Below are 19,926 nucleotides of genomic sequence, written 5' to 3'. Positions count from 1 at the left end.
ACTCTGGATGAACTGCAGAGATCTACAGCTGAGGTGGGAGACTCTGTCCATAGGACAACAATCAGTCCTATATTGCACAAATCTGGCCATTATGGAAGAGTGGCAAGAAGAAAGCCATTTCTTAAAGATATCCATCAAAAGTGTCGTTTAAAGTTTGCCACAAGCCACCTGGGAGACACACCAAACATGTGGAAGAAGGTGCTCTGGTCAGATGAAATCAAAATTGAACTTTTTGACAACAATGCAAAACGTTATGTTTGGCGTAAAAGCAACACAGCTCATCACCCTGAACACACCATCCCCACTGTCAAACATGGTGGTGGCAGTATCATGGTTTGGGCCTGCTTTTCTTCAGCAGGGACAGGGAAGATGGTTAAAATTGATGGGAAGATGGATGGAGCCAAATACAGGACCATTCTGGAAGAAAACCTGATGGAGTCTGCAAAAGACCTGAGACTGGGACGGAGATTTGTCTTCCAACAAGACAATGATCCAAAACATAAAGCAAAATCTACAATGGAATGGTTCAAAAATAAACATATCCAGGTATTAGAATGGCCAAGTCAAAGTCCAGACCTGAATCCAATCGAGAATCTGTGGAAAGAACTGAAAACTGCTGTTCACAAATGCTCTCCATCCAACCTCACTGAGCTCGGGCTGTTTTGCCAGGAGGAATGGGAAAAAATTTCAGTCTCTCGATGTGCAAAACTGATAGAGACATATCCCAAGCGACTTACAGCTGTAATCGCAGCAAAAGGTGGCGCTACAAAGTATTAACTTAAGGGGGCTGAATTAATTTTGCACGCCCAATTTTTCAGTTTTTGATTTGTTAAAAAAGTTTGAAATATCCAATAAATGTCGTTCCACTTCATGATTATGTCCCACTTGTTGTTGATTCTTCACAAAAAAATACAGTTTTATATCTTTATGTTTGAAGCCTGAAATGTGGCAAAAGGTCGCAAAGTTCAAGGGGGCCGAATACTTTCGCAAGGCACTGTACAATACAGTATAACAGTGTGTGTTTAACGAATCCATTAAAACTATTTGTAGTTCTCTAGCTAAGTGAAGAGGGGCCACTTACAAGACTGTAAAGGGATTTGGAAATCCTTCAGTGTGGCTTGCATTCCAAACTATTATAAGAGCCCTCAATGAATTTGAGGTTTAGCATGTAGAGAGACCCCCTACAGAGCAGAGCACTACAAACTGCCCTGATCTCTCTCTCGCTCTCTCTCTTTCTCTCTCTCTCCCTCTCCCTCTCCCTCTCTCTCTCAATTCAATTTCAATTCAAGGGGCTTTATTGGCATGGTAAACATATGTTTACATTTCCAAAGCAAGTGAAATTGATAAACAAACATGAAATGAACAATACAAAGTGAACAGTAAATATTACACACCCAGGTTCTCACTCTGATGACGCCATACTCGTGTTGGGCAGCGATTCTGTAAAGTATTTCATTCTAAATTCCCACACTGAACTCACACAAATCTGGTTAAATGAAGTATAAAGCTTAAGACATATGGCAGTGCCCCGTGGCGTGGATTACATCAAATAACTCGTAAATATATTATATACTTAATATGTCAGGCTTGAGATTATACATCCCCACTTGCATTAGGATATGGATTGTTATGGGTTAAATGACATCTGTAAGTCATTAGTAGCGGCCACAGAAGGCACCTTGCAAACGTTCGTAATGATGGCAATACAGGGTTTGATAATTGGTAAAAGTGTTGACTCCTGGCGATATTAAGCATAGTTCTGCGATATAAATATGTAGTAGTCCGTGTACAACCACTGATATACAGCAAGGACATTTCACTCCACATGTTGAGTCCACAAGGGATTCGTCTCCAACGTCTCCAAGAGAAGGTGCGCGTGTCCCAAATCATATTTTTAGCAGTAAATTGCAGCTATTCCGTGGAGAAACAGACTGAGCTGCTGGGAAGAAAAAACGCATGCAGGGGGAGGAGGAATATCTAGTGACACCGTGAAATTGCATTGAACATGCCATTCTCTGCTCGGAGGACGTTCATGCTCCCCAAACTCTCATCTGCTCGCTGGGTGGATGCCGCCGCTGACACAGAAGTTTGACGCAGAAAGCTCACAAGTGAAAAGAGTTGTCTCCAGCAGCTTTCGTTTCACGGAGAAAATAACGGCCTTATTTTGACCTGTCGTCATCGCACCATCATTTTTATGACAGCGGTCTCACGAAAATTCGGATATCTGATGCGCTATTAATTTTCTTTTGAGGAAAAATAACTTGAGAAACAGCGCTTGACCAAAAGAGGTCAACAAATAAGGAGTACCTTTTTTGCTCCGGATAAAGACTTCTAAAATGCACTTATTTGGAATATCTGTTCTCCTTGCCAATTCAGCGATTCTCTACGCAAATCTAGCCAGTGAATCGAGTCATGAATTCAATCACGATTATTATGATTATGATCAGGATCAAGGGGATGCACGGGTATGTATTTGGATACATGTTTTCTATTTAACGCATGCAATTTATAATTACTTTATGCATTACTATTATGCATTGTAAATTATTCAATTTATATTCAAACACATTTTAACATTATATTGGGAAATGTGGGATGGAGCAGAGGGTACAAGTCATAATATTTGACTTTCCACAAATTTGGTGATGATGTAAGTTACTGAACATTCGCTACCGTACAGTATGTAGTGAATATAGACATCACTGAAACAAGGGGCACATCAACAGGAGGTCATTTAATCTGAACTTTTAATGGGAAAAAGGCTCGGAATATATGGCATTTTATTACAGGGGATAATATTTATCTCCAGCTGGGGGGGCTATCATGGATGAGATGGCGAGAGAGCAGTGAGAATTCCTCACAATGAAAGGATGCAGAGGAGATTAGAGGAGAGCACTTTCAAATTAGCAGAAGAAAGGGGGTGGAGGCAGGTGTCACTGGGTCAAGACCTGTGGGGGCTTCCGTGTGTGTGCCTCAGTGTGTGTTCCTCAGTGTGTGTGTGTGTGTGTGTGTGTGCGTGTGTGTGTGTTCCTCAGTGTGTGTGTGTGTGCGTGTGTGTGTTTCCTCAGTGCGTGCCTCAGTGTGTGTGTGTGTGTGTTCCTCAGTGTGTGTGTGTGTGCGTGTGTGTGTGTTCCTCAGTGCGTGCCTCAGTGTGTGTGTGTGTGTGTGTGTGTGTGTGTGTGTGTGTGCCTCAGTGTGTGTTCCTCAGTGTGTGTGTGTGTGTGTGTGTGTGCGTGTGCGTGTGTGTGTTCCTCAGTAGCAGTAAGAGATAAGGAGACAGGGATAATCTTAAACACGTGGCTATTTGATCCTATAATATGACACTTAGTTGGTGGGATTAACACTGCTACTAGTTGACTTTTAGTGTCTCAAATAAGCCTGCAGCTGTAATGATGCACTGAAAACACAGGTTCCCATTCTTACACTCTCTTCTGCTTTCTCTGTGTGTGTGTGTTCAGTAATGATCTTGTTATGTACTCCCATTGGCTTATAAAGGTTATTTACAGTCATACGTCTTTATGACCTGACAAAACTAAATGTCCTGTCTGGATAGTTTCACTTCCAGTACCTACCTCTGATATCAAAGTAGTATCATTCTGGCTTATGAAATTCACTGTGTAAGTAAATGACCTCATATGACATACATTTAAAAAATCGAATGGAAACATTAAACACCTCCCATAGGGACTGCGGTGATTGGTCTGAGTGTGTGTGTATGTGTGTGTGTGTGTGTGTGTGTCTATGTAATCACAGTTATGTTAATCCGCAGGAGTCGTTATCAAATTAAAAGTAATTAAGACACATTTCATCAGAATTCAAAGACTACATGTTCAACCATATATATATTGTTTTATCCAAGTGGGAGGTATTTATCCTAGGGTGACTATGGTTACGATACAGCGATGAATATTTGACCCATAGCTGAACTGGAATCCCAGACCATGTGTGATTTTATAGTAAGAAACAAATCCTGTGCAGGTTCAGTGTGTCTACTTCTTCAGTACTGTAACTACACTATAACACGCACGTGACCCGAGCGTTGCAAAATAAATGTTGAAATCTATATTATTCAGTTATTGCACACACACTGCTCATGCACGTCAACGAGTGTCTGTGTTGCCAAGGGCTAAAATAGAAGTCAGTTCTATTTGTGACGCAGATCGCGCTGCAAGTCCTGCCTCTCCCATCTCCTCATTGGTTTATAGAAGCAGGTACCCACATGCCATCTCCTCATTGGTTATACCCACGTGGGTGACTGAAAGACAAACGATGTCAGTGGTGGTAATGCACCTAATTTATGAAAGTTGCCAATCGCAGCATAAAGTCAAGAGAAGAAAAAGCATGGAAGGAGCAGAGATGACTAGAAACGGACACACTGAGGACTATAACTACACTATAACACGCACGCGTCTTTCAGTCACCCACGTGGGTATAACCAATGAGGAGATGGCACGTGGGTGGGTACCTGCTTCTATAAACCAATGAGGAGATGGGAGAGGCAGGATTTGCAGCGCGATCTGCGTCAGAAATAGGAATGACTTCTATTTTAGCCCTTGGCAAGGCAGACGCTCGTTGGCACGCGCGAGCAGTGTGGGTGCAATAATTGAATATCATGTAAGTCTACATTTATTTTGCAATGCGAGTGGTGTAGTCAGCCTGTAACTCACCTAGAACTAGAAGTCATCTGGCTGCATCACTCAGTGTTGAGTTCACACACACAGACACACACACACACACACACACACACACACACACACGCACACGCACACACACACACACACGCGTCGAAGTGAGACATCCACTTCGAAAGAGTACTAAGGATGAAAGGCTGTTCTTGTGGGGCTAGAGAGTAGAACGAGGCTGGGTTGAGAGAGTTGAGAAGGGGTACGTCCATGAGGGGCGAATTGGAGTAGGGGGTGCAGTTAGGGATAAGAGGGGCGGCTGTAATTTGTGGTCACCTTGAGGTTTGGATCAGACCTCAACCCAACCGTAGCGTAGACCTTTGTGCATGCCGGTGGGTCTGTCCCAATAGTCTGGTCTGGATAATTGTTATGTAGCTATTTCATGTTGAACCATTGCTTGATTTGTGCCTGTTTGCTTTATTACACACACACACACATCTCTGTAAGGGGGGCTCTTGGTAGTGTAAGTACAGGAGGCCTGGGTGTTTGTGTTACAATTGACAATTTTATCCAAAGCAACTTACAGTCATATGTGCATACATGTCATGTTTGGGTGGTCCGGGGTGTCGAACCCACTACCATCGCGTTACAACACCATGCTCTACCAACTGAGCTACAAAGGGACCCCTAGCCAGTCCTCTCCGATATACTCAAGAGACTAGGTAGGGAGTGGGAGTTAAGGAGTGTTTCCTGTCTTCTCCATGACAGTCAGTGTAGTATGTGAAGAGACTTGGTAGGGAGTAGGGGTTAAAGGCTGTTTCCTGTCTTCTCCATGACAGTCAGTGTAGTATTTGAAGAGACTAGGTAGGGAGTAGGGGTTAAAGGCTGTTTCCTCACTTCTCCATGACAGTCAGTATACTATGTGAAGAGACTAGGTAGGGAGTAGGGGTTAAAGGCTGTTTCCTGTCTTCTCCATGACAGTCAGTATACTATGTGAAGAGACTAGGTAGGGAGTAGGGGTTAAAGGCTGTTTCCTGTCTTCTCCATGACAGTCAGTGTAGTATGTGAAGAGACTAGGTAGGGAGTAGGGGTTAAAGGCTGTTTCCTCACTTCTCCATGACAGTCAGTATACTATGTGAAGAGACTAGGTAGGGAGTAGGGGTTAAAGGCTGTTTCCTGTCTTCTCCATGACAGTCAGTGTAGTATGTGAAGAGACTAGGTAGGGAGTAGGGGTTAAAGGCTGTTTCCTGTCTTCTCCATGACAGTCAGTATACTATGTGAAGAGACTAGGTAGGGAGTAGGGGTTAAAGGCTGTTTCCTGTCTTCTCCATGACAGTCAGTGTAGTATGTGAAGAGACTAGGTAGGGAGTAGGGGTTAAAGGCTGTTTCCTGTCTTCTCCATGACAGTCAGTGTAGTATGTGAAGAGACTAGGTAGGGAGTAGGGGTTAAAGGCTGTTTCCTGTCTTCTCCATGACAGTCAGTATACTATGTGAAGTACTCCGTTGTTCTCGTAAGCCCAACAGTTAGATCCCAGGTGGAAGCGATTACCTCACAGCTGCTTTCCTCAGCTCGACTTTATCTCTAGGTTATCTCTGTTACACAACCCACCTGTCGCAACTCTTCGTCTTACGAGGAGTGTGTATCACACCTCTTTTCAGCACTTCATCCCTTTTCACCAAGAAAGAACACTGAGACAGAGTATCAAACATGAGCTAGATGAGTTGGTGACATAAGGTTGTAGGGTTTGGATGTGGCATAGGTGAAGGGAGAGAGGGTCAAAGTTCAGCTGTCCTTTGAGTTAGGACACAGTTGCAATTACAGTCAGTATTACAAGAGAACTGTCACTTGTATGGCCAAACTAGCCATCTCAATGTGCTTATGAAATGTCTACAATGGCAAGTATTTGAGTGCCTGCCAAAATGGAGAGAAAAAAACTTGTCAGAGGTTCAGTGGAGAATATGGGAGTCCCAAGCACTGGTTTACAAAAAGAGGACAAAAATATTAACAAATATATACAATACATTTTTCATTACATGATGTTGATGCTGCTTCAGACAATCGAGTTAATGCTTAGACGCCTTAATGTATACATGCCTGTACCCACCCAGGAGTACAATGCTCTCACTCTCTCCCACACAAACACGCTATTCTCTCTCTCTCTCTCTCTCTCTCTCTCTGCCTCTATCTTTTCTCTCTATTCCTGCCTCATTCAGTCTGTGCTACTAAAGTGCTACTAACGACCCCCTCATAAACCCAGGCCGTATAGTGAACCTTATGAACAACAAGCAGTCAATGATCCTCAGTTGAATCCTCAGTGTGTCCATATGTCTGTGACAGTAGCACAGTGGGAAGCCTTTGACTACCAGTACTGTTTGTCTGTCTGCTACTGAACCCTCCACTTCCCTCACACAGCAGCCAGCAGGTGGTAGCTCACTACAAAACTAGAGCTGACATACCGTAAGCTAGGATCAACATCACTGTCAGAAGTATGGCTGTGTGCTAACTCTGTCTGGTAAATGTAAAGCTGAGAACAGAGAGAAGAATGTATTCCCATGGTCCTTCAGGACAACTAATGGTGCCTCTCTGACACTCTCTTGCCCTCGCCTCACCAACTTCGTGGAAACAGTGCAGTCAAGAAGAGGCCAAATGAGTTCACGGTCCTCAGAAGAAGTTTTGGATGTTTTCAAAACACCTTTATCTGCAGTGGAGACCCTTTAGTTCAGCTCACGTGGGCTGGAAATGAACGGTAGCCGCAGTGCCAGGTGCTTAGGGTGTAGTGTGACCAAACAATGCTTAATTCCCATTGTTAAGATGATGCAACAAGAATTTCATGATTTAATAAAGGCTGAACGCATTTTCTCTTGAAGTGCCAAAGCCCCCTAAAAATATTGTGCCTAATTGGTGCAACAAAAAAACAGCAAATTGCTTTGTGTTTGATGTTTGATGTTTGATGTTAGCACCAGCTAGCAGTGATGTTATGCAAGTCTAATTTCTTCCTGACATCGAACATCTGCCATGCTTTCATGGGGTTACTGACAAGGTCTATCACTGCAAACAGGTTTAATCCTATCAGTGTAAACAGTGATTCACTAATCTGTCTCTTCCACCACGTTTCTTGTACCGTGTTTGACAAAGAACAGAACATCCCATAATAATGGAGGAACTGAACTGCCAAGGACCGTTCCATTCTTTTCGCAACCTATTTGGATGAATGCTTTAACTAATAAACGCAGAATCTCTCAGAACACAAAAACAACAAACCCGGGCTAGAGAGTACCAGTATAAATATTGACCTTTTAGCATGTTATCACCTGCTATGATACTGCACTGCGTGTCATTTAAAAGTTTCAGCATTTATTTGTCACGTGCACAGGAGACAGCAGGTGGTAAACGGTACAGTGAAATGCTTACTTGCAAGCTACTTCACAACAATTCAATATCAAGGTGAGAGAATATAATGTTCAGGAAATTATACAAGTCAGAATGAAAAAGGTAAGAAAACACACGAGAAATACAGAGAAAGTAACACAGCAATAGAAGCTATACTTGCCTAGTTAAATAAAGGTCAAATAAAATAAAACATCAAATATTTTCATACTGAGTGTACAAAACATTAAGAACACCTTCCTAATATTGAGTTGCATGGACTCTACAAGGTGTCGAAAGCGTTCCACAGGGATGCTGGCCCATGTTGACTCCAATGCTTCCCAAAGTTGTGTCGAGTTGGCTGGATGTCCTTTGGGTGGTGGACCATTCTTGGTACACACAGGAAACTGTTCAGCATGAAAAACCCAGCAGCGTTGCAGTTCTTGACACAAACCGGTGCGCCTGGCACCTACTACCGTATCCCGTTCAAAGGCACTTCAATCTTTTGTCTTGCCCATTCACCCTCTGAATGGCGCACATACACAATCCATGTCTCAATTGTCTCAATTGTCTTTAACCTGTGTCCTCCCCCACATCTACACTGATTGAAGTGGACTTAACAAGTGACATCAATAAGGGATTCACCTGGTCATGTCATGGAAACAGCAGGTGTTCTTAATTTTTTATACACTCAGTGAATTGAGCCTGTAGCTTAAACTGACAGATTTTGATGGGGATTTCTGTATTATGTTACTTAGATTGATGCATGGGTGTGTCAATAGACTCTTTATTATTACTTAGACATGGCAAAATAGGAAATGAATCATAGTAAATTAAGCAAACACAGATTTTTACAATAATCACATATATTTATCACTAGCTTAACCCTTTAGAGATTTTTAAAAATGCTCCTAAGCACAATTTAACCAAGCGCTTTAGACTGGGTCATTGCAGCAGGCTGAACTCTTGATGGTCCTAGCATACCTACCGATCCTCGACTTCGGCGATGTCATTTACAAAATAGCCTCCAACACTCTACTCAACAAATTGGATGCAGTCTATCACAGTGCCATCCGTTTTGTCACCAAAGTCCCATATACTACCCAGCACTGCGACATGTACGCTCTCGTTGGCTGGCCCTCGCTTCATACTCGGCGCCAAACCCACTGGCTCCAGGTCATCTACAAGTCTTTGCTAGGTAAAGCCCCACCTTATTTCAGTTCACTTATCACCATAGCAGCACCCACCCGCGCAGCACGCACTCCAGCAGGTATATTTCACTGGTCACCCCCAAAGCCAATTCCTCCTTCGGCCACCTTTCCTTACTGTTTTCTGCTGCCAATGACTGGAACGAACTGCAAATATTGCTGAAGCGGGAGACTCTTATCTTCCTCACTAACTTCAAGCACCAGCTGTCAGAGCAGCTCACAGATCTTTGCACCTGTACATAGCCCATCTGTAAATAGCCCATCCAACTACCTCATCCCCATACTGTATTTATTTATTTATTTGGCTCCTTTGCACCCCATTATCTCTACTTGCACATTCATCTTCTGCACATCTACCATTCCAGTGTTTAATTGCTATATCGTAATTACCTCACCACTATGGCCTATTTTATTGCCTTAACTCCCTTATCTTACCTCGTTTGCACTCACTGTATATACACTTTTTTCTAATGTATTATTGACTGTATGTTTGCTTATTCTATGTGTAACTCTGCGTTTGCTTTATCTTGGCCAGGTCGCAGTTGTAAATGAGAACTTGTTCTCAACTAGCCTACCTGGTTAAATAAACGTGAAATATATATCTATTTAAAAAAAATACGTAACATCTTCAGACTGAAGAGTAAAGAGTTGGATTAGACTCACAAAGGATATACAAAACTCCCAACTCCCATTTTCTGCAGTGGGGAGATTGAATAAGGGTCAATGAGGTTAGAATGCATCGTGAACAGGCTCAATTCAGGGTACTTGTTGGTAGCAGACATTGTATAAAGCGGTGCTTCTGAGCTCTTCAGGTGTTAACATTTAACCTGTTTCTCATTGTTATGCTGATCCTGGCTCTCTACAACCGGTCTTTTCTGACTAGGAAAATGAAAGCAGAAAGAAAGTGAAAGATGCCCAGTTAGTTTTTCTGTGGTGATTAGATAATCAGATCCAACTCTCTGTAGTCAGAAATGTGTGCTAGACATTGTCATGGTCCTTGAATTTAAGAAATGTTGCTATGATAACATCTTAGTGTTTGAGAATATCTTCAGGGACTCAATATGACATATTATGCAGCATTTCAAAGCTGGACGAATGGGACCAATTTCATATGGGAGACGTTTTCTAACAGAATCACAACAGCTAAGATGAGAGACCACGCTAGTCTACAGAGACCCACCTAGTCTACAGAGACCACACTAGCCTAAAGAGACCTATCTAGTCTACAGAGACCCACCTAGTCTACAGAGACCACACTAGCCTAAAGAGACCATGCTAGTCTACAGAGACCCACCTAGTCTACAGAGACCACACTAGCCTAAAGAGACCATGCTAGTCTACAGAGACCATGCTAGCCTAACGAGACCATGCTAGTCTACAGAGACAGCGATAGTGTACAGAGACCCACCTAGTCTACAGAGACCACACTAGCCTACAGACACCATACTAGTCTACAGAGACCGCAATAGTCTACAGAGACCCACCTAGTCTACAGAGACCAAACTAGCCTACAAAGACCATGCTAGTCTACAGAGACCGCGATAGTCTACAGAGACCACAATAGTCTACAGAATCCACAATAGTCTACAGAAACCACTCTAGTCTACAGAGTCCACTACTCTAGTCTACAGAGACAACCCTAGTCTACAGAGACCACAATAGTCTACAGAGACTACAATAGTCTACAGAGACCATGCTAGTCTACAGAGACCACGCTAGTCTACAGAGACCACGCTAGTCTACAGAGACCACAATAGTCTACATACACCATGCTAGTCTACAGAGACCACGCTAGTCTACAGAGACCACTCTAGCCTACAGAGACCACTTTAGTCTACAGTCCACAATAGTCTACAGAGACCACGCTAGTCTACAGCATCCACAATAGTCTACAGAGACCACTCTAGTCTACAGAGTCCACAATAGTCTACAGAGACCACACTAGTCTACAGAGACCACAATAGTCTACAGAGACCATGCTAGTCTACAGAGACCACGCTAGTCTAAAGAGTCCACAATAGTCTACAGAGACCACACTAGTCTACATACACCACGCTAGTCTACAGAGACCACTCTAGCCTACAGAGACAACAATAGTCTACAGAGACCACAATAGTCTACAAAGACCACAATAGTCTACAGAGACCACACTAGTCTAGAGAGACCACAATGGTCCTGAATAGCAGGTGACAAGAAATCTGCCTTTCATAACTGCATCAGTTTTCAGTCCGTCTCTTTTCTTCTCTTCCCTGTTCACCCTGTTCTGTTCACATATGGAAGTACATCTAATCCCCTACATGTGTTTAACCACTTCTAAAACAGTAGCGTAGAAGAGCATCAATCAGCTGATGTTTAATTAGAAAAGAGAGAGCCTAGAGAGGGAAGAAGAATGAGATGTGGAGGAGATGTGGACTTTAACCTCCCAGCCTCTCCTCCTAAACTCTTGGCCTCTCTGCGTTGACTTTGTGCACGCGCCTTTAAATGCAGCCTTACGGAAACGAGGTGATTGGCGGTTTTATTCATACCACCAACATAAGGACTTGCCATTTGGAAGTGCACAAAGGTGGTAGAGGTGCAGAGAGAGGAAAAATCCCCTATTCATTCTTAGCCTGGTTTCCTTTAAGCTCTGACAGGTTTAAAGAAAGGGGTAATTTAAAATGTTCTGGACCTCAGACAGAGGCACGGAGCAGACAGAGGGAAAAGCTTTACTGGTCGACTGGAGAAAACCCAGGGTCATATTAGATAGCATTTCTTGATTGTGGCAATATTACTTTCGGAATGGAATTCAACCAATAATTTCTCTGTCTACTGCCTTAACCTAAGCCTGTCATGGTACATGCAACATACAAAGTCCTCCATAGTGATAGTTTTAGTGGGTACGCCGATTTGATTGACTTTCGTTACAAGTTTCACAATTGACTGTTCTGTTTGACTAATCTCTATTGTTCTGTTTGTCATACCACTCAGAAAGCAAAGGGTCCTCACAAGCTTCCCTGTTTGTCATGGGTATATGTTTAGGGGCCCCAGTAACTCTGAATGTACTGACACCATGACTAAACAAGAGGGCTAGCTAGGTGGTCTCCTCATCGGGAGTAGCAGAGTGTGCATGTAGACTGTGTGGAAACTGGTTTGGAGACAACGGGTTAGCTTAGCGGTCTTTGATTAACTGAGAATTCACTGAGGCAAGACGTTTGTTTAGAAGAGGAGTGTGAGCTGCATGACTGGTCTGAAGACATGCCACAGTGACACACACACACACATACTCACAGATGCCCGCACACACCCACACACACACACGGCTCTGCGCTCCTAAGTCAGCTTACACCACGACTGCCAGCGTGCAACCGCAGCACTCCAGCGCTAAAACAACAAGTCGTGACGTAATGCCCTCGCGGCCAATACCGCTAAAAGCACTGAGCTCTGGGGAGCGGGCTCCCTCTGCACTGTATCAGCTTAGCACTTCCAACTGCTCTGTGAAAACAATTGCAATTAGAGATCTGCGAGTGCAGTTCACATTTTCACACACTTCTCTCTTGACAATACATGAAATTCAAGTTATTCAAGTGTATCTCAAGGATTTGCACATACAGGGCCTGCCCTGTCAAGAGAAACCAACAAGTTAACTCTCAGGCTCCTACAAGGACAATTAGCATAGGACAGCATGTAAGATAGACGTTTTCTCCTGTCCTATGCTTTGAGGTTTTCCCTCATCCATTATGTTGGAAAGAATCAGCATGCATTGGTAGACCAGTGGGAGGGGTCATGGCTTAAAGGGATCCAGCTTTTGTCAAATGTACATCAAAAGTTGTTTTATGTGCATTTTAGCTAACCCAGTGGAGGCTAGCTAACCCAGTGGAGGCTAGCTAACCCAGTGGAGGCTAGCTAACCCAGTGGAGGCTGGAAGCTGATGTGTGGGGATGAAAAGTCGGCCAGGCAGAACACCCTGGGAGGGGAGCTCAGAAGGTGGGCTATGCTACATCAGGCTCTAGTTCCCGGTGGTCCTATAGAGCCAGATAAATAGGCTGAGCTGATTGCTTCACTGCACCACAGAAACCCTAAAGCAAGCAGCCATTCACAGATAAACATGTCTAATCCCACTAAAACACATCCCACATGTCCTTCAAGCTGTCAGATATCTGCGAAACGAATCTGCAAAGTCAAAGTGGAAGGGTGACAAATTGGAAGGCAGCTGAGGATTACAAGATCAGTGTTCGAAATCCCTTTTCCTCCAAGTTCTTCTGCAAAGCTGATTGTATCTTGGCAATTATTCAATAAAAGTTTATTGGGGTTTTGAAAGATAATCCTATACTATGTACATTAACACTGACTATGATATTTTATTTGCTCAGACTTTGCACAGTGCCAGTTTTACATCTAATGGCTATAGCAGCTCTAGCGCTAAGAAGGGATAAGCCATTCCCCCAAGAAAGAAGGCAAGTGGGGGAGAGAGTGTGGAAGAAGGAGGGTGGAATGATGCTGGCCTTTGGATGAGCTGTAGCGTGATGTACATGAGGAATTGTTGGAGTCTTCCTACCTACCGGGAGACATCTCAATCACACCAGGTTGCGTCCCAAATGGCACCCTGTCACCTATATAGTGAGGATTTCTGGTCAAAAGTAGTACACTAAAAAGGGAGTAGGGTGCCATTTGAGAAGCAGACCAGGAAATGATTAGCGATGAATAGCATTATTCAAATGAAACCTGCGGTCTGTCTGGGTTCTGGTCTGCTGAGTGGTCCCTACATGATGATTTGTATCTCAGTTCATTTCGGGTCCGTATCAGTAGAATAGGACAGATATCCCTGATATTGGCTTACCCTGCACACCAGATGGATGGCGGCATGGCGGTGCATGGGCCCTCTCTTCCCTTACAACTCGTTCTATCTATATTGTGGTGGGAGTCTGCTCAGACATCCAGAGCTGGTGTTTGTGCTGTGTAGCTAGGTCAGTGGAGTCTGGTGTTTGTCCTGTGTAACTGTAGCTAGGTCAGTGGAGTCTGGTGTTTGTCCTGTCTTACTGTAGCTAGGTCAGTGGAGTCTGGTGTTTGTCCAGACGTACTGTAGCTAGGTCAGTGGAGTCTGGTGTTTGTCCTGTCTTACTGTAGCTAGGTCAGTGGAGTCTGGTGTGTGTCCTGTCTTACTGTAGCTAGGTCAGTGTAGTCTGGTGTTTGTCCTGTCTTACTGTAGCTAGGTCAGTGTAGTCTGGTGTTTGTCCTGTCTTACTGTAGCTAGGTCAGTGGAGTCTGGTGTTTGTCCTGTGTTACTGTAGCTAGGTCAGTGGAGTCTGGTGTTTGTCCTGTCTTACTGTAGCTAGGTCAGTGTAGTCTGGTGTTTGTCCTGTCTTACTGTAGCTAGGTCAGTGGAGTCTGGTGTTTGTCCTGTCTTACTGTAGCTAGGTCAGTGGAGTCTGGTGTTTGTCCTGTCTTACTGTAGCTAGGTTATCTCCCCCAGTGCAGTGCTCTCTTAACCTGTCCTGTCTTACTTTAACTAGGTCAGTGGAGTCTGGTGTTTGTCCTGTCTTACTGTAGCTAGATTAGCTCCCCCAGTGCAGTGCTCTCTAAACTTGTTCTTTTTTACTGTAGCTAGATTAGCTCCCCCAGTACAGTACTCTCTGAACCTGTCCTGTCGTACTGTAGCTAAGTCAGCTCCCCAGTGCAGTGCTCTCCAAACCTGTCCTGTCTTACTCTAGCTGCATCCGGAGTCGTCTAAATTTAGATATATGAATATGCTTCTGGCAAGGTCTGTTTCCCCAGTACAGTGTTCTCTAAGCCTGTCCTAGCTAGGCCTGTTCTAGTTCCATTACTTCCTGTTCGCTGTTTCTAAGCCTGGTCCTGAGGGTCTAATAAATATGGATGAAAGTAATGGCTGCAACAGATGCTACACGTGTAATTCCTGTGTTTGTGCATGTAGCTAGTAGTGGGATCAGACTATGGAGAAAATCCTACTTTAGCAGCCTTCTGTTCCACCTTGCCTTTGGCTACATGCCATTCCATAAACTCTTATCCCCATTTCGAAGTTATGGTTCCTTCTCATGTACAGACCGTGGATGATATGCAGACATCAGAGATATTACGGTTCGTCATGGATCTGTTTTGGTTTGAATATTTAGTGGTTTCACATCTGTGGCTATAACATAATGTCGTCAGATCAAACTTCAGATGACTGAATGTTGGATCTGACTTGACCAAAAGAGGATATGCCTTGGTTTTAAAGGATCTGTTTAGTGAGTTCTGTCCTGATGTACAACAACGAATACAATTCTGTGTTTGGTTTCAAATCAATTGAAGCAGATTTGGGAAGTGGAAAACTATTCAGTTTTAAATTGTTGGATAATATGTTACTATCACAAGTTAAGGACAGGAATAGTTTGAGGTTTTCCTGTCATTCCGTTGACATCAAACACATAATTTGTTGAGTAACTCTCAGACCTATTACCTATTGGCCACTGTTACAGCGTTTTTCCAAACCATGATGCTTGTTTGTTCTTAAGAGAACCAGTTTCAATCGGTTATTTTGTTTTCAATATGACTCATATGATTAGATTATGCGGTTTGTACATATTAGGAAATCTTTAATTCACTATTTATGCAATATCGATGAGTCAATGTCTGACTTTGGCAGGATTTTGACTGTTTTTATTGATTATGACATCACTTTTGGGAATGGAAAAATCGTGTCAGGCACTAAATGTCACTCTAACGCAGAACATGACATCAGGCTCCGTCTTTAGGCAGTGTAAAACAGATACAAATGGACGATACAGTATCATATACTCCCCATGGCAATACATTCATGGTAATATATTTGAAGAGGTAGATTCTAGTTGAATCCTGGCAACACGGATTAAATCCCTGGCCCTGCAGGAGAACGGAAGAGAGGAATTCCAGGCTTAGATTGGGAAGATCGTTTTGGGCTGGTGGATCCTAGAGCATCCGGGATTCCGGTGAACCAGAGGATGAGGGGGAGGAGGGGGGAGAAGCACGGACACTGCTGCTTCACAGTCCAGTCCAGCCCAGGCTCAGGCTGTGGTTTATACCTGTCATCATAGGAAATACCTAGAGCCGTACTGTACAGGATAGGATGTAGCAGCCTTCCAGTAACTCAGTACTGAGCCCATCACTTTGGCCACAAGTTTTTCCTGTTCGTTACAGAAAGTAACTCCCACGCATATGATTCCATCTTGACATCATTTATTGTCCGTTTTCCCTGACTAGGAGAATCTCACAGCCCTGTTTGTAATCTATACAACCAGGGACTGGATTTGTTCCTGGTCAGATCACATGGTCACGGAAACCTCCTGGCCCTAGCCACTCCCTCCTAATGGTGTCAAGTGAACAATTGAAAGTCAGCTCAATTTACAATATTGTTTTTAGGCAAGGGTGAGCATGTTTGCTTGGTAATTGGAACCACACACGCTGATGATTAAACCACACTGGCATGTTATTATTGTCATAGTGGTCAGGAGGATTTCCTGTGTCTGCTTGTAGTGTGGCAATAATGTTCCATGACCATATCACTCAGTCATACATTCGCCTTCCTGTGCCTGTGGCAGTGCATTCCACTAACAGCAGAGATTCGTCCAAAATGGCACCCTATTCCCTATGTAGTGCACTACTTTACTGCACTGTGAAGGGAATACTGTGCCATTTTGGATGAAGACCAGGACTGACAAAAAATGAACTTTGGCTGAGGTTTTATGTGTTACATTTTGAACATTCTTTTATCCGGACTGTATGTCTGTCCGCGCGGTCATTCATATCCTGGGACTTCAAACTTTCACCGCATGAACCCTAGTCAACAGTGGTCAATGTAAGTGTCATCAGTGGGATTGCTTGGCAGAGTTCTAAACTGCATGGAGCAAATGAAAGTGTTGTGTTTTGTGGTGGATGTGATTCATTTGAACCTTTTTACTGCAGTTGGCTAAATCGGGGTCACACGGAGTGTTTCTTGAAACAACTCTATTTTGAAACAAAGGGATACACCTCACACACATGGTTATGGGCTTTTAAAAAATAAGACACCTGTACCATGTCAGAAATAGAGTTGAAATGTACAACATTTTTAGTTTGCATCCCAATATTACATTACATTACATCCCAATATCATTTGACTGCAGGAAAGGACTACCTATCATATGTTCTGCTTGCCTACTGTACTATACCGTCAAGTGTCTACTGCCTGGTGGATGCATTCCACTGTGGATCCTTATTGTGTGTTTCCATATTGGTCTTCTGTACTCTGTGCTCCCATGTCAATAGTAAAACAACAATGGGTTCTATTTCTAGTTAAACGGAATGTTTAGTTGGAGATACATTTGTTCGTTGTTTGCCTTTGTCTCTTAAATTTGATTTAAGACGTCAGACATTTCTGTTCCCTAGTGAAAGAACGTGAGGGTGGACCAAGGTGTGAATAAGCACACACAAACACACACACACACACACACACACACACACACACACACACACACACACACACACACACACACACACACACACACACACACACACACACACACACACATACAGTGTCTATTGTTTCTGGGAGGAAACAGACCACTGCGTGTTATCTCTAGAATCATTGACAACTAACACATGAAAGGAGTTTAATACAATTGTCTTGTTCAGGGTTTCTCTGGTGTTTGAGTTTCCTGAATAAATAAAGTGGAAAATGCCTGCTTACTACAAGGAATTGAATTCTACCTCTTCACCTGATACTTTGACAAGAAAGCAGTGCTCGGGAGAGAGAGGTTGCATGTCCAGAGGACCAGACTTGAATATCACCGCTGTGCAGGCAGTACACTGTAGATTCCAATATATAAACAACTCCAAGGTTCCTCTGTAACCTGACAGAAAGGTCAAGCTCTTTCTCTCTCTGTTTCTGGATTATGTCAACCAGAGTGGAGCTGAGGTCGTATTGTCAAAGAACTATTGGCGACACAGGAGTAAAAGATAGAACTGCTGTTCCATCCAGTTATTTTCTTTGCCTTGTTTATTGTCATGACATCTGATGTTAAAAGCAAAAGGCTTGAACCTGTGTCCTCTGAGAGTATCGGAGTCCAACAAGCATTCCCTGAACTGAATAATACAATCTGTCAATTTTCATGCAAACTGCAAAGCACTTCCCCTTTCAGTTCAATCATCTTCCTTATGGTTTGGGTGAAATGTTTGCAAACAGCTCGTGGCTCATCTTTGAAGACAAGATGAACTAGACATATCAACATATTATTAAATAACCTTCTCTGGAAACAACTCAACTAGGGAAAACATAATGGTTCATGTCTTTGTTGAATTTGCCAATCCTGTCCAACGTGTTTTAAAACACTAAACATACCACAACCTTTAAGGCAAACATATGAGTCACGTATTTATTATCATGTTCTCCAAGACAAGCAGTTAAGAGATGTGTTCTCTGTAAATTAGAGTCAAGAACCTTACATATCCATCTGTAAACATGGTGGTCAGCACAGAATAAGATGTCATGTCTATTTAATAATCCCAGCCCGGTCTCAGATAATAAACTATTCTGAATTACCCAGATAGAGAAAAAATATATATATATATTTATCGGACCTTTTTTTCTTACTTTCGCTTTTTGACACCTTGAAAGGAGACAAATGTGAGGGAGGTTCTCTTTCTTTCTCTCTCTTTTTTGGTTATCATCGGGGCTGATCAGTCATGACTCATGGGGTTAACTGGGCATGTTTCCTGGAATGTTCCAGACAGCAGTATCCCTTTTCATCGGTGACTCCTGTACACTCTGTTAGACGGTGCCCGTGTTTTCACACTTTGCAAACCCGTATCCCCCAAGGAGTGGCGGTGTGTAGGGATGGAAGCAGCCCGTCAATTGTTTGGTCGGTGAGGGGCGACCGGGTGCTGAAGGTGTCCTAGACGATTCTGATACAGATGTCTTCCAGGGGTTGGTTGTACTGTTGAAGGAGAACAGGTCATTAGCTATAGTAGCGCCTCCCTACCCGTTCAGACAGTATTGGTCTGCCTCTCCACTGTGTAGACACCCTGAAGGCGTAACCGATACGTGTTGGTGTATTTTAATAAAGTCTTAGCCCGTACGTTAAAGGCTTTTTATCGTTCACTCCGCACTTATTTGTAGTTGTAATTATTTAAAAAAAAATCTCATTTCAATACAGGTCTGTGGTTGATACAACTGCTACAGGTAGGCACAATACAAAGGGATTCTCAACATTGAATGAGAATTATGTTTTGGAATGAATCGTAAAACTAACACAGTCAGTAGGTTGAACTGATTCATGGCAGGTCATTGGAGACCAACAAGTACAGGAGCCTACTAAGGGCTGGTTTGCAGTCCGTGAATGAATGAGTGACTGATTGCTCAAAGACCGTAGCCTAGCAGTTAAGAGCGTTGGACCAGTAACTGAAATTTCGCTGGTTCAAATCCCTAAGCCAATTAGGTAAACATCTGCCGATGTGCCATTGAGCAAGGTACGTAACCCTAATTGCTTCTGTAAGTCACTCTGGATAAGACTATGTTAAAATGCATATCACCTGATTCCACTGAATCTTTTAATATTGTTGGCTGTCAGGACAGGAAATGCTTTACCAATGCAATTGAAATGGCTTCGAACCAATGAAAAAGGCTCAATGTGGCTAAACAAGCATTTATTACACTTACTAGGGAGTTAGTGGCATGTCTATGTCCGTGAGCCAAAACCATCACCATGAGATTCCTTTCTAAACACTCTTCCTCCTCCTAACA

The 19,926-nt window shown here is 43.2% G+C and overlaps 1 protein-coding gene across 2 annotated transcripts in view; it reads left to right on the top strand.

Annotated features, from left to right (window-relative positions):
* The window catches only part of LOC112234531 (vascular endothelial growth factor C), a 55,570-nt gene that overhangs the window by 2,146 nt on the left and 33,498 nt on the right, over positions 1–19,926 (top strand). The window contains exon 1 of one of the 2 annotated variants that reach the window (XM_024402693.2): positions 1,754–2,465. The exons of the other annotated variant lie outside the window; for it this stretch is intronic. Coding sequence (XP_024258461.1) covers positions 2,337–2,465 — 129 coding nt within the window. The 5' untranslated portion in view covers positions 1,754–2,336. Of the gene's footprint in view, positions 1–1,753; positions 2,466–19,926 lie in introns of those variants that run through there. 2 annotated transcript variants of the gene reach the window in all.

This window comes from Oncorhynchus tshawytscha, linkage group LG11 (genome assembly GCF_018296145.1).
Source record: "Oncorhynchus tshawytscha isolate Ot180627B linkage group LG11, Otsh_v2.0, whole genome shotgun sequence".
In the NCBI taxonomy this organism is placed as follows: domain Eukaryota; kingdom Metazoa; phylum Chordata; class Actinopteri; order Salmoniformes; family Salmonidae; genus Oncorhynchus; species Oncorhynchus tshawytscha.
Note: the sequence above shows the minus strand (reverse complement) of the source record. Positions and strands in the feature narration are given on the sequence as shown.